This window comes from Tauraco erythrolophus, chromosome 5 (genome assembly GCF_009769465.1).
Source record: "Tauraco erythrolophus isolate bTauEry1 chromosome 5, bTauEry1.pri, whole genome shotgun sequence".
NCBI lineage: Eukaryota > Metazoa > Chordata > Aves > Musophagiformes > Musophagidae > Tauraco > Tauraco erythrolophus.
The window spans coordinates 35,458,186-35,470,311 of NC_141469.1; the positions used below are offsets into that span (position 1 = coordinate 35,458,186).

At 39.3% G+C, this 12,126-nt stretch overlaps 1 protein-coding gene across 5 annotated transcripts; it reads left to right on the top strand.

Moving 5' to 3' along the window:
- The first annotated feature begins 3,101 nt into the window (after window positions 1-3,101).
- On the top strand, window positions 3,102-11,322 carry TMEM128 (transmembrane protein 128). 5 transcript variants are annotated; one of them, XR_015222164.1, is made up of 5 exons: window positions 3,102-3,222; window positions 4,471-4,612; window positions 6,583-6,744; window positions 7,945-8,729; window positions 9,604-11,322. XR_015222164.1 is itself a non-coding variant. In XM_086612165.1 (5 exons), the coding sequence occupies exons 1-4, from the start codon at window positions 3,102-3,104 to the stop codon at window positions 8,042-8,044; spliced, it is 525 nt and encodes a 174-aa protein (XP_086468291.1). In that variant the 3' UTR covers window positions 8,045-8,053; window positions 8,656-11,322. The 5 variants fall into 5 exon arrangements, 4 of the variants coding, with proteins under 4 accessions (XP_086468291.1, XP_086468292.1, XP_086468290.1 ...); XM_086612165.1 differs by having other exon boundaries at window positions 7,945-8,053; window positions 8,656-11,322; XM_086612166.1 differs by having other exon boundaries at window positions 7,945-8,053.
- The last annotated feature ends 804 nt before the right edge of the window (window positions 11,323-12,126 follow it).

Here is a 12,126-nt window from a genome sequence, read left to right on the forward strand (position 1 = left end):
GTGGGCCCGTGTCAACCTCATGAAGTTCAACCAGGCCAAATGCAAGGTCCTGCATCTGGGTCATGGCAATCCCAGACACAAATACAGACTGGGTGGTGAATGGATCGAGAGCAGCCCTGAGGAGAAGGACTTGGGAGTACTGGTGGACGAGAAGCTCAATATGAGCCGGCAATGTGCTCTTGCGGCCCAGAAGGCCAACCGCATCCTGGGCTGCATCAAGAGGAGCGTGGCCAGCAGGTCGAGAGAGCTGATTCTCCCCCTCTACTCTGCCCTCGTGAGACCTCACCTGGAGTACTGCGTCCAGTTCTGGAGTCCCCAACATAAGAAGGACATGGACCAGTTGGAGAGGGTCCAGAGGAGGGCCACGAAGATGATAAGAGGGCTGGAGCACCTTTCCTATGAGGACAGGCTGAAAGAGTTGGGGCTGTTCAGCCTGGAGAAGAGGAGGCTCCGGGGTGACCTTATAGCGGTCTTCCAGTACCTCAAGGGGGCCTACAGGAAAGATGGGGAGAGGCTGTTCAGGAGGGCCTGTTGTGATAGGACAAGGGGTAATGGTTTTAAAATAGAAGGAAGTAGATTCAGATTGGATATTAGGAAAAAATTTTTTACCATGAGAGTTGTAGAACACTGGAACAGGTTGCCCAGAGAGGTGGTGGATGCTCCATCCCTGGAGACGTTCAAGGCCAGGTTGGACGAGGCCCTGAGCAACCTGATCTAGTTGGAGATATCCCTATTCCTTGCAGGGGGGTTGGACTAGATGACCTTTGAAGGTCCCTTCCAGCTCTAACCATTCTATGATTCTATGATTCTAAATGAAGGCCCGGCTTTCAGCAGGGAAAAAAAAAAAAAAAGTAAAAAAAAAGGATCCATTCTTGTATCTTTTAGTCCGAATTTACTCAAAACTCAATGCAAAGCAATAAAGAATAACTAGAACCCTTGCTTCCCTTGTCCCTAGAACCTCACTCATCTATAAAATAGATGACAGGATATTTAGGAAAATGTAGTCATTTTTTTCCTGATAAATTACTGTTAGCAGGCCCTTTGCTGAAGAGATAACATCTCCAGGTAGATTAAACAATACATTGTATCTACATATCAGGTTACACGACAAATGAAGAGCCAGTGCTGTTTTTCTAATTGTAGAATGCACACATTAAGTTGAATTCTCCATTATTTCATCATCCAAAATTCAAACCAAATGTGAGTTGCAATAATTAAATATGTTGAAAAAACTTAGTCTTATGTACTGTTAGGGTTCATCATGACACTAGTTAAACTGATGAAAGTCTACTGAGTTACATCTGCTATTACACTGTATGAATTAGGTTATATATGCAGAAAATCTATTATTTTATTAATACTTATTTATTTTTTTTCCCACCCATTTCAAAGGGCATTTGATAAGGTCATTAGTTACCCAACAGGTATAGAACTGCTTAAAAACAGTGCAGGTCAGAGCAAGTCTAGCTTGTACCCTAATTCGTTTCTACCAGTCAGTTTCTACCCTTAGGATGGCCTGACATTTTTAAAGATTTACTGATAAAATAAATAACTATTTATCCACAGCCTACATTCCATTCTTTTTGCTTTTCCTGTTTTCTCAACATGAAACTACAGAGGAAGTATCTGCAAAACTTTTAGTCTGATAAATGCCACACAATATGCAAAGAATGCATGTGAAGTGAAAATTCAACATAGTTCTCATACTCATATTTCGACATAATTCTCATACTCATAATTTGACATATTTCTCATACTCATATTTCTCATCCTGTTTTCATGCGAAATATTTAGTTTGCCTTCTAAAAAGTAAAGTATAAACAGGTAATTAAACATTTGGATTTTGAACTTTGATCTATATACAGCTAGAAGGACTATGAATTTGATTTTGGTAAGTACAGTCCACGTACTGAAATTATTTTTTTTCTTCAATCTACCTTATAATAATCTGAGCTTTTATTGAATATTTCTACATTTAATTACACTGTAAAGAAACGCTACCCATAACAGGTGCCATATCGGACAGGTACTTCCATTCTGTAGTCAGTGGGACTTTTGCCTTAGTAGGAACTTTATGCCATACGTGATTTTGTCTAAGCAAGCACAGGATTTGTATGTATCATATAACGTAATTAGCCTAATAAATCATTACTATTAGAAACAAATTTCAATCTAAAAAGCCATGTTATTTATTCAATGAACACATCTGAAAAGACACATATATTCACAGCACTCTTAAAAAACAGGAATAATTTGATCAGACCCTGGTCTAATCTGTCAATATAATTTATTCGTTTTGAGTTTGTCCATGTGAATAAACAACAAAGCGACAAGTTTCAAGGTTTTGTTTGCAGAAACATCCTGGTTTGACTTCGTGTCTAGTTATGTAGGATCCAGCTAAAGCCGAAACAAAGGCAATCTATTTTACTGTCTTACTAGTTCAGCTAGTAACTATCGCTATTATTTTCAGTTGTGGGTTGCTCTCACGGTATTACAGTATTCCTGTGTTTCTTGAAACCTCTGAGAGTTTTGTATTTGACTTCTGCTCGATCGAAAGAAACTACTGCTGCGTGTCATGAAGACTGAAGTTTTCTGAACACCTGCCCTTGAAAGCGTTTGGAAAACGTGACAAGCGAAAACACTGATGTGCGCCCAGCTCTTCCCTATTTTTCGTAGTTACTCTGAAAGAACAGCCCTCACTCCGGCACTTGGGATTTACATTACACTGTTTACTATTTTCAATGGGGATTAGTGCGATTTATGATACTGTTGATTTCTAACACACCGCTGGGCCATTAACAGGGTCACCACTCGCTACGGCGGTGCCGCGGCAGAGCCCTCCGCCCCGCTCCGGCCCCGGCGCCCGCGCAGCGCCACGGGGACCCGCCGGTCAGACTCGCTTTCCGACCGCCCGCGGGCGTGGCGGGGCTACGACCAGCTACAGCAGCGCTGAGCCCTGCGAGACGCCATTGCGGCAGCTCCTCCGCCCGCCGCCTCCCGCCGAGCCCTCGCACACACGGCCGCCGCCCCTCACGCCAACGGCCGTAACGGCCGCTGCGCCGCCCGGCCCCGCCCTGGCGTCACTGCCGGAGCGGCCCAAGATGGAGGCCGGCGGCAGTGCCGGCGATGCGCTCCCCAGGTTTAGGCGCTCTTTGCGGCGAGGGACGGAGCCCTGCGACCCGCTGCCGCCGCAGCCGCCGTTCAGGGGCGGCGGGACGGCCGGTGGGTGGTGCCGGAGCCGCGGAGACCCCGGCGGGATGGGAGCGGAGCCAGGCTCTGCTAGGCGGGCGGTGTGACAGGAATGCCCGGGCGGGGAGCGGTGACGAGCAGCGGCGCCGCAGCGGGAGCGGGGAAAGGGGACGGCTCTGCTCCTTGCAGGAGCGAGGGGGCTCCTCGGGTAACGGGGCGCGCAGCCTTGCCGGTGGGGTGCTGCGTGCTTGCGGCCAGCGACGTATTCCCTTCAGGCGCCTCGTCGCAACCGCGAGTTGGATGTAACGAGGGAGGCGAGAGTTGTGTAAAAGACTCGTAAGCGCGGATTTCTTGATGGGGATAAAGTGTTTAAATGCTCCAGCGCCAAGCTCTAATAGATGAGGAAGAATCTAGGAAATAAAAAATAAAAATGCCTGCCTGCTGCACGCAGCAGAGGCGTTGGTACGCTCGGCTGGTGATGGCGCACGCGGAGGAGCGGCGTGCATCACGCTGCTGGAGGCACACAGGCCACCAGTGACATACAAAGTTCAAAGCCAGGAACATCAGAGGCACCTTTGGCGCTGTTTTTTGACAGTGTGTGTTAAGTATTGAGTGTGCTAGCTGGTTACTGTCATGCACAGAAATATGCTTTCAAATCTGCTCGTTCTGCTGTCTTGCTTTCTCCAAAACAATATATGGGGATGAGGGGAAAAATAAAAGATACTTTACTGCATAATGATAGTTTTAGTTTACCTGCTGAAGGTATGCAGCATGAATCAAGCTAGCTAGCTATTGAAACCGAAGTTGAAAATCTCTTGTCGAGTAACTGGAGTTGAGTACAAGAAAGTTATTTATGCCTGAAATCGGTTTGTAAATATTAAAATTAACAAATAAATTAGTAATTGGAAATATCAACCTGACTTTCTATATGGTAGATTAATAAAAATGCTTTAGTAACACCAGGAGGCTTTAAATTAGTTAAATAACACTTTCATAATTGAGTCAGCTGTTAATTTCCTAAAAGGATACACAAACACAGTATGTGTTGATTGTTACTGCTTTATCATTTTATCAAAGGGTACCTTGCTTAGTCTGTTTTATTTCAGGAAATGTGCAGAGCTTTTTAGAATACTTCTTCTGTATTACAAAGGATATTATACTGAGTATAATAATCTCCAAAGATAAATGAATTAAAAGGATAAAGCGTCGTGTTTTACGTAACTATAATCATACTTCATTTAATGACTGGGTCTGGTGCTATAATTATGTTCTTATTTACAGAAGAGTCTACAGCTGTAGGGAAGAAGAGGAAGCCTCTTAACAGAGCGAATATTCATTCTGCATTCTGGATTTTGGCATCGATTGCTGTGACATACTACTTTGATTTTTTTCAGAATGTTAAAGAAACTATGCAAACAAATAGGTAAGGTACTTTTTCTTACAAAGAAAATTGTGTTTTCATCTTACAATCATATTCAGTTTGTTACGCCTGAACATTCTGTTTTAAATCTTGGATAAACAAGATCTACAGTAGGAATAGAGAGAGCTGGGACCGATCAGCCTAGAGAAGAGAAGGTTCAGAGGGATCTTATCAATACATATAAGTATCTGAAGGGAGAGTGCATAGAACACAGAGCCAGGCTCTTTTCAGTGGTGCCCAGTGACAGGATCAGAGGCAGTAGACACAAACTGAAACATGAGAGGTTCCCTCTGAACATCAGGAAATACTTTTTCATGGTGAGGGTGATGTGACTGAGCACTGGTACAGGTTTCCCAGAGAGATCATGGAGTCTCTACTCAAAACCTGTCTGGACATGGTCCTGGGCAACTGGCTGTAGGTGACCCTGCTTGAACAGAGGGATTGGACCAGATGGTCACTGAAGTTGTTATTATTAAACTAATTTTTAAGTAAATACAATGCTTAAAATTTTGCTATAATTATTGTTTTATTTAGGCTCTGCTGAGCCATCTGTGTACATGCAAAATTTGTTCCAATAGCAGGATGTTTTAATACTGTACCTTAAAGTTTACACTTAAGTACAAGAAATCACTGCCTCTTGTTGCAAGTGTTGGGGTTTTGATTTTATTTTAATTTAAAAAAGCTGAAATGAATCTTTAATCGTCAAAGTGAAGTTCATTCCTCTAGAAGTTTTCTAGACTTATTTGAGGAGACCAGTGAAAGAGTAGTGAAATAATTTGTATGAAATAATGTCTAATATATTTTTTTCTATTAAATTATTTTTAATGGGATTGATAGATGTTAAATATTTTTAAATAGCTTCACCTGGAAGTACTTTTAAAGCTCATTCATTGTCATTGTCATTACTGTATGAATACGTGGAAGCTGAACAGGGCGTCGCTCTGTGCTGTGAGGTTCTTTGGAGCTGCCGTTCCAGGCTGGTCTAGATACACCCTGCATCCACTTGGCTGTGGATACAAACTAGTGACTCCAGGATGTGATCAAAGTTTTGGGTGGCCCCATTTGCTCCCTGCAGGACCCTGTATTCCTGTGTTGGTTGTTTAGGTAGGCTGTGGCAACTGCTCTCTTAATGCAGATTTCTCTATTGATAGTGTTGAGGTACCAAAACAGCATACAATATTTGCTGTACCATACCAGAGCAAATTCTACCTGAGTAGGAAGATCCTTGATTACTCTTTGTAATTTAGTAATCAAACTATGGTAGTAAAAAAATCACTTTTTAAAATTTTATTTGCTAAATACACAATCAGTAAGTATAAGATTTTATTAAAGTGTACCTTCCTCCCAAGTTGTCTTTCCCGTCTTCCTCTTGAATTATGTCCTCAAAGAGGCTCAAAAGTGCATCTTCCTAGATAATGACATACCTTGTGTTTTCGTGATTCTGAGTTTGAAATCTTGAATTTCTCTACAGTTTTCTTCAGCTACTGTAAAGAAATATCTCATACTTCTTGTCTATTAAATTTGAGAGTTCATAAACTTGAAACCTTGTTAAAGCTTTCTGCGACATTTCTATTCCACAAAAATCAGTAGCCTCATTTGTAGTGAGAAGCACAGTTGCAGTGGAGCCTATTTTATTTCATTAGTGACAAAGTATTTTTGGTGTGGTAGTATTGTAGATGACTGGCAAGGTCTGTTGCATTGCATTTCCAAATTATTTGAGTGAAAAATAAATGAGAGGAATGTTGCGTTGCAAAATTAAACTCAATTAGTTGTGTATATTGAACAGCTTTAGAAGGGCAAAAAAGTGTTTTGTAAAAGTAATTTAAGGAAAAAACTACAGGAACTCTAGGCCATAATCTGTGTAATTAACAGATATTGTCTGTTCTGTTTCTAGATTAGAATGAAGATTAATATGCAAACTGCAGTGTGGCTGTGCTTAACATGCTTTAACGTGCTTACCCCCCCCCCCACAGCTGGTGGTTTGCCTCTGGCAGTTGTTTGTTGGCTGCATGTTTATCTGTTGCCTTTTACTGTATACTGTATCTCGAGTGGTATTGTGGGATTGAGGACTACGAGGCACAGTATCCAGCCCTGATCCCTATCGCAACAACTACCTTTATTGCAGCAGCGATTTGGTAAGTTCAAACACTGTGTACAAACTTCCACTAAACCTGTGCGAGTCTGACTGTCTTAATGGGCTCATTTTATCGAAAGTGTAATTTCTCTAATTCTACCAAGCGTATTTGTGACAACACCAGTTTTACATAGCATAATTTCTTCCGCTTTCAACATTCATCCGCAAAGCAAGAGTTGCAGCTATCGAAACTGTGTAAGTGTACTTGTAGATGTACTGGATCTTTTCTGTCTTGAAAATTTATGGGAAAACTGAAGTCCTTACCTTTGTCAGTCTAAATTGTTCACCTCTGACAACTGTTTGTGAGTTTTATAAACTAAGACAAAGGTGTATTCTCTAGCTGAGAAAAAATTATGCCTGATCAGTTTCTAATACAGAGTTCTTGTTTATCAAGCAAACTATAAATAGCAAAAATACACTGAAATTTATATTTATAACTATTGTTATATGAGCTTTAAAGGTTTATATCTTGTCAAAGAATGATACTTGTAGTAAGAGCTACTTTATTGATGGGATTATGGGAGTCAGAATTGAGCAAATATGCATGTGAATGAAAAAAGTATATACATGTGTGCCAGTATATTTGCTCTCTGCATGAAAGCTGGTTCTCTTTGAGTTTAGATGTTGTAGCTGAATAACGTCAGTCAGTATTTGTTGCAATGCTGGGAAAAAAAGGTAGATTGAAGAAGATAAAGGTTGCCTATAGTTTAGAATTAGTCAAAGCTATAATCTTTGTAATTCAGTTGTAAAATAAGTTGATTTTCCCCTTTCTCTTCAGTTAACTTGAATCTGCTTGGCTGAAGTACAAACTAAGGCTTTTCTCAGTTGCCATGTGTGCCCAGGGATAAATCAAGAGTAGTTAATTTTGAGATGCTTCATACACAGAGATTCTGAAAGTAAAAGTATCTTTACCCTTGATGGGATTGAGTGGACTTGCTCAGTGTAAAATTTGCAACAGTTACTGAAGTTTCTGGGAGGAGCTGTCAGTAAATAAACAGTAAACTAAATATCAATTTAATAAGTAGGTGCTGAGACTTTTTGTTTTGTTTTCTCTCAAGTCGTAAAGAAACAAGTATTTTTCCAGGTTGAGTAATTTAAATCTCATTTCCTCTTGTGCCACATTTTCTTTGTGTGGCTGGTATTTCTCTAGTATTGATTGAGTAATTGAATTTACCAAAAATCTTGCTGCTTTTATTCCCAGTTTCAACATTGCCTTATGGCCTGTCTGGTCGTTTATGACACCTTTGTTGCTCTTCATTCAGTTTATGGGTGTTGCGATGTTCATATCGCTCCTGGGATAAGTCCTTCAGGTAAATAATTGCATTGTTTAAGCACATAAAAATATTGATCTTGTTGCATGAACTGCTTTGTTAGACATTTAAAGATTGTAAAACCATTTAAGGATTCCTTTGCTATGTTTTGCGTATGCTTTTAGAAAGTTGACATTTTGTGGCATATAGAGTAACTGAAGAACATACAAGTGTCCTAAGGGGAAGAATATCCTTTTTTCTTCTCTAAGATTCCATTCTAGGCAGTGACAATAAAAGTGAGTAGTGGGAGTGGATGGTTTTGGCGAGTACAGGCTAAATACCTGCAGCTTTTACCCAGACTGGGAAAACTTCTTAGTGAAGTTTCTTGACCTGATAGTAAAGGGGAGAAGCTATTAACATCCATATGCAACCGTCTTCTCTATTTTTTTTTTTTTTAAATTCAAATTTTTTAAGTATGCTGTTTTTATTTTCTGTGATGAACAGTCCAGATCAACCTGCTACCTGGAAAACTGCCAGTTATCAGAAGTTCTTTGTTCTTCTTAAAAAATAAACTTTCAAAGGAAAAAACAGATATTTTGTTAACTTGAAAAGTTCATTCTCAGTAACTGCCACGTTGAAAAGGGGTTCTCACCTCTTGTTAGGATAGACTGTTCAAATGAATCCTGTGAAATTGGAAAGTCTTAAGGAAGACATCAAAGACCACTCAGTAAATAGGGTAAGGAATGTCCCCTGTATCACAGGCGTCTACATCATCCAGTGAGGTGACTCCTCCAGCACATCTCGTTTGCTGTACTTCTCAAGGGAATGTGGAGAAGCCCATTTGGTTTTGCTTGCCATCACAAATCCTTTCCTGTGACGAAGTCCCCCAGCATTTTTATGAGTGCAGCAAGAAGAATGAGACAGTGCTGGATTTTGAGTGTAGCTTCTTGTAGTGCCAGAGCTGTAGGTAAAAAATATTTAATGGCTGGGACAGTGAGACACAGCTTTTGTTTGCATAAACAAACCAAAACTAGTGGTGCATTTTTTTTCCTATTTTCTAGATATCAAGAAACCCAGTTTATTAAGATGGTCATTAACTTAGGTCATACTCTGACAACACCTATGGACTTCTGAAAAATACAATACTTACTTCAGAATCTCTTTACTGTATTATGGGGCCTTCAGTTACACTGGTTAATGCAGACTTCCTCAAATAATGTTTGTTCATTCTGTCATTAGCTGTGTTCTGTCTGAGCACTGGAAGGAGTTAGGGAGAGGATGCATTTCAGTGTGTTAATGCTGATTGTATTAACAGACTAAAACAACCATTCTGTATTAATTTGTACTTAGAAAGTAAGAAGTACAAGTGAATTACAGATACCCTGAACAGCTGAACATTATGAAAACATTCTGATTTTCTGTATGAACAGCCAAGTATTCTTGTATTAGGCCAGATAATTGCTAGCCTAATAATTAGGGCCAAATTATTACTTGGTGATCAAAAATCATTTAACTATCAATATTGAATTAGTACAAGATTCAGCTTGTGCAGTATATACAAACTTACAGCATTTTTGTTAAAGTTGGATTTGTTTTTTCTTTTCTTTCAGCTTCATCTGAAGGATTCAAGTGACTGTTATCCAGCAAAGCAGATACCACTTTTGTTACATTCCAGTACTTTTATTAATCCTGCAAAGTGGATATCACTTTTGTTATATTCCAGTACTTTTAATTGTTTTTATTTGCTCTAGCTGATACCGTAATTCTTAGACTACCTGATTTCTGAATCAAATGGATGTAGTCATAGGTCACCCAGTGGCTGGGAAAAAGCAACTGATAAGTGAATAATTGAAAAATAGTTAGGTTTTACCTCTTTTAGTAACATAAAGCATTTCATCGCTGCTTTGTAAAGCTTTAATTCATATTTCAATATTAAGTAGTCTTAAATCCTATCTGGGGACTCCAGAGGTCACCTAGTCCAACCTCCTGCTGAAAGCAGGTTGCTTGGTTCGAAAGTAATTGATATTTAATTCAAGTGCTGTGGATTTTTAATACTATATTCTTTCCATTTGAACTGACAGCTAAAATATTATTATCTGGAATCTGTGCTTGTATTTGTAAACTTACTCATAGATCACACAGGAGACGTTTCTTGACCTATTAAATTTCTAATGTTATGTGTGTTACCATGTAGGAAATATTTTATTACCTAATGTCTTGACTTCAGATCTGCTAGTGTTTGAAATAAGATATGGATGGGGTAAGGGCCTAGAAAGCTAGTTGATGTTGGCAGTGCCAGCAGGAAAATAAATTGATTCTACTTGTGCTGATACAGTTTGTCCACAGCCAAAGATGGATGATCAAGCTGTGAATAACCAGCAATATAATGAACAATATTAAAACTACACAAGAAATTAAGAGCACAAAGTAAATTCTTTTGATGTATGCACTACTTTTCAGTATTCAGGGTGTTTTTCTTCTGTAAATTAACTTTCCATTCTTAGCAGTGCCTGTTACTGAAGTTGCCATTTTTCTTCCTCAGCAAGAGGCTGATACTAACTTCAGTGCTGCTAGTCGTACACAGTTGGGAAAATAAAACAACATTGTCTGTCTGTTCACCTTGGCTGAGATACTTAAGTGTCTGGAAATCTGGGCACCGTCTAGTTGCTAGACCATTTTATATAGATCCTTGTGTTAAATGCTTTCACATCCACACCTTTTGGAAGGCAGGAGAATGTAGAAGCTGGGTATTGAAACTTGTTAAAATTTACTCTTTGTGACTGTTGCTTGAAGTGTGGACTGTTAGAAGAGACTGCGTTCTTCATTCTGACTTTCAAATTCACACCATTGCTGAATACACCATACGTGAAACATTTAGTAATGAGAAAGACAGATGTTGTCTTAAGCTGCTGCTGTTTCATTAAGGAAGAAAGGTGCTGTCAGTGTGCAATACAAAGGGTCAGTCAAACCAAAATAAAACACATTTAGCACTACTGTTAAGTATCTTTTAGAGAGAGTTAACAGCTTGCTTTGTTGAAATGTAATATCGAAGTTTTCCAAAACCAGTTATGTTTCACATCTTCAAAGGGTAAGTTCCTTATCTTTAGGTCTTCATCTTTTAACAAATTTTAACAATTTTATGTCTGCATACACAGGTACATTTACGTAAATTTGTTTAGCATGATACTTGAAATGCAGTGTTGCTCAGGGACAGTAATTATCACTGTATTTTTCTTTGTCAACTGTATAAATGCTCTAGGTGTTTTAAGTTGCCTTGTACTCTTGAATTACAATTAGTATTTGCTACATGGTTTTTCATATTTATTCATCTGGACATCTTAATAAACTTTGTATAAAAGTGATCAATTATTGTTCAGTACTAATTGTTTAACAGTCTTGGGGACTGTTAGCCCATCATTTTGCCTAGAAAATAGATGTTCATGTAGATATTAAATACTGTACTCAACTTGGAATTGGTTTGCGTTGCCTGACCTCTCAGCTGGGTTTATTGAGGTTGTAATACTATTCTGTTCACCTTTGGAGAGCTGTCTGTCCTCTGACCACTTTGATGTCTGTTTCTGAAAATCCCAGGTAGATAATACTCATTGTCCAAAAGTCCTGTGAAGTCTTTTAGTAACAGTTGCGAGTATCCATTGCAATACTCATTCACTTACGTGCTCAAAAGGAAGTGGTGGTGAATCTGTTAAGAATTTAAAACAACGTTTGCTCTAATTAGCAACCTGACAAAATGCTGCTGCATTCAGCACTGCACTTCCAGTTCTGTGAACTCCTTGCTTTTGTTATTTTCCTTACCACTAAATACAGAACTTAGGGCAAGAGAGTAGATCTTAATAGTTTCCTGAAAACAATTACTAGGCAGTCAAAATCCTTACCTCTACCTGAACATGTTAGCTGGCTACAGACCCCCATAGGTATTTTCTGTATCCATTTACATTAATTACATTTGAGGATGAGAATGTGTTCCAGCACCAAGGAGCTTTTCACAGGTGACAAGGGATGCTCCAGAATAATCTTGAAAGAAAATAGTCCACATAGTGAAGATTATTTATCACAGTTACCCACAGAAGCTCTGTAAAATGAAAGCATCTTCCTTAGTTATTCTTTAAAGGTTA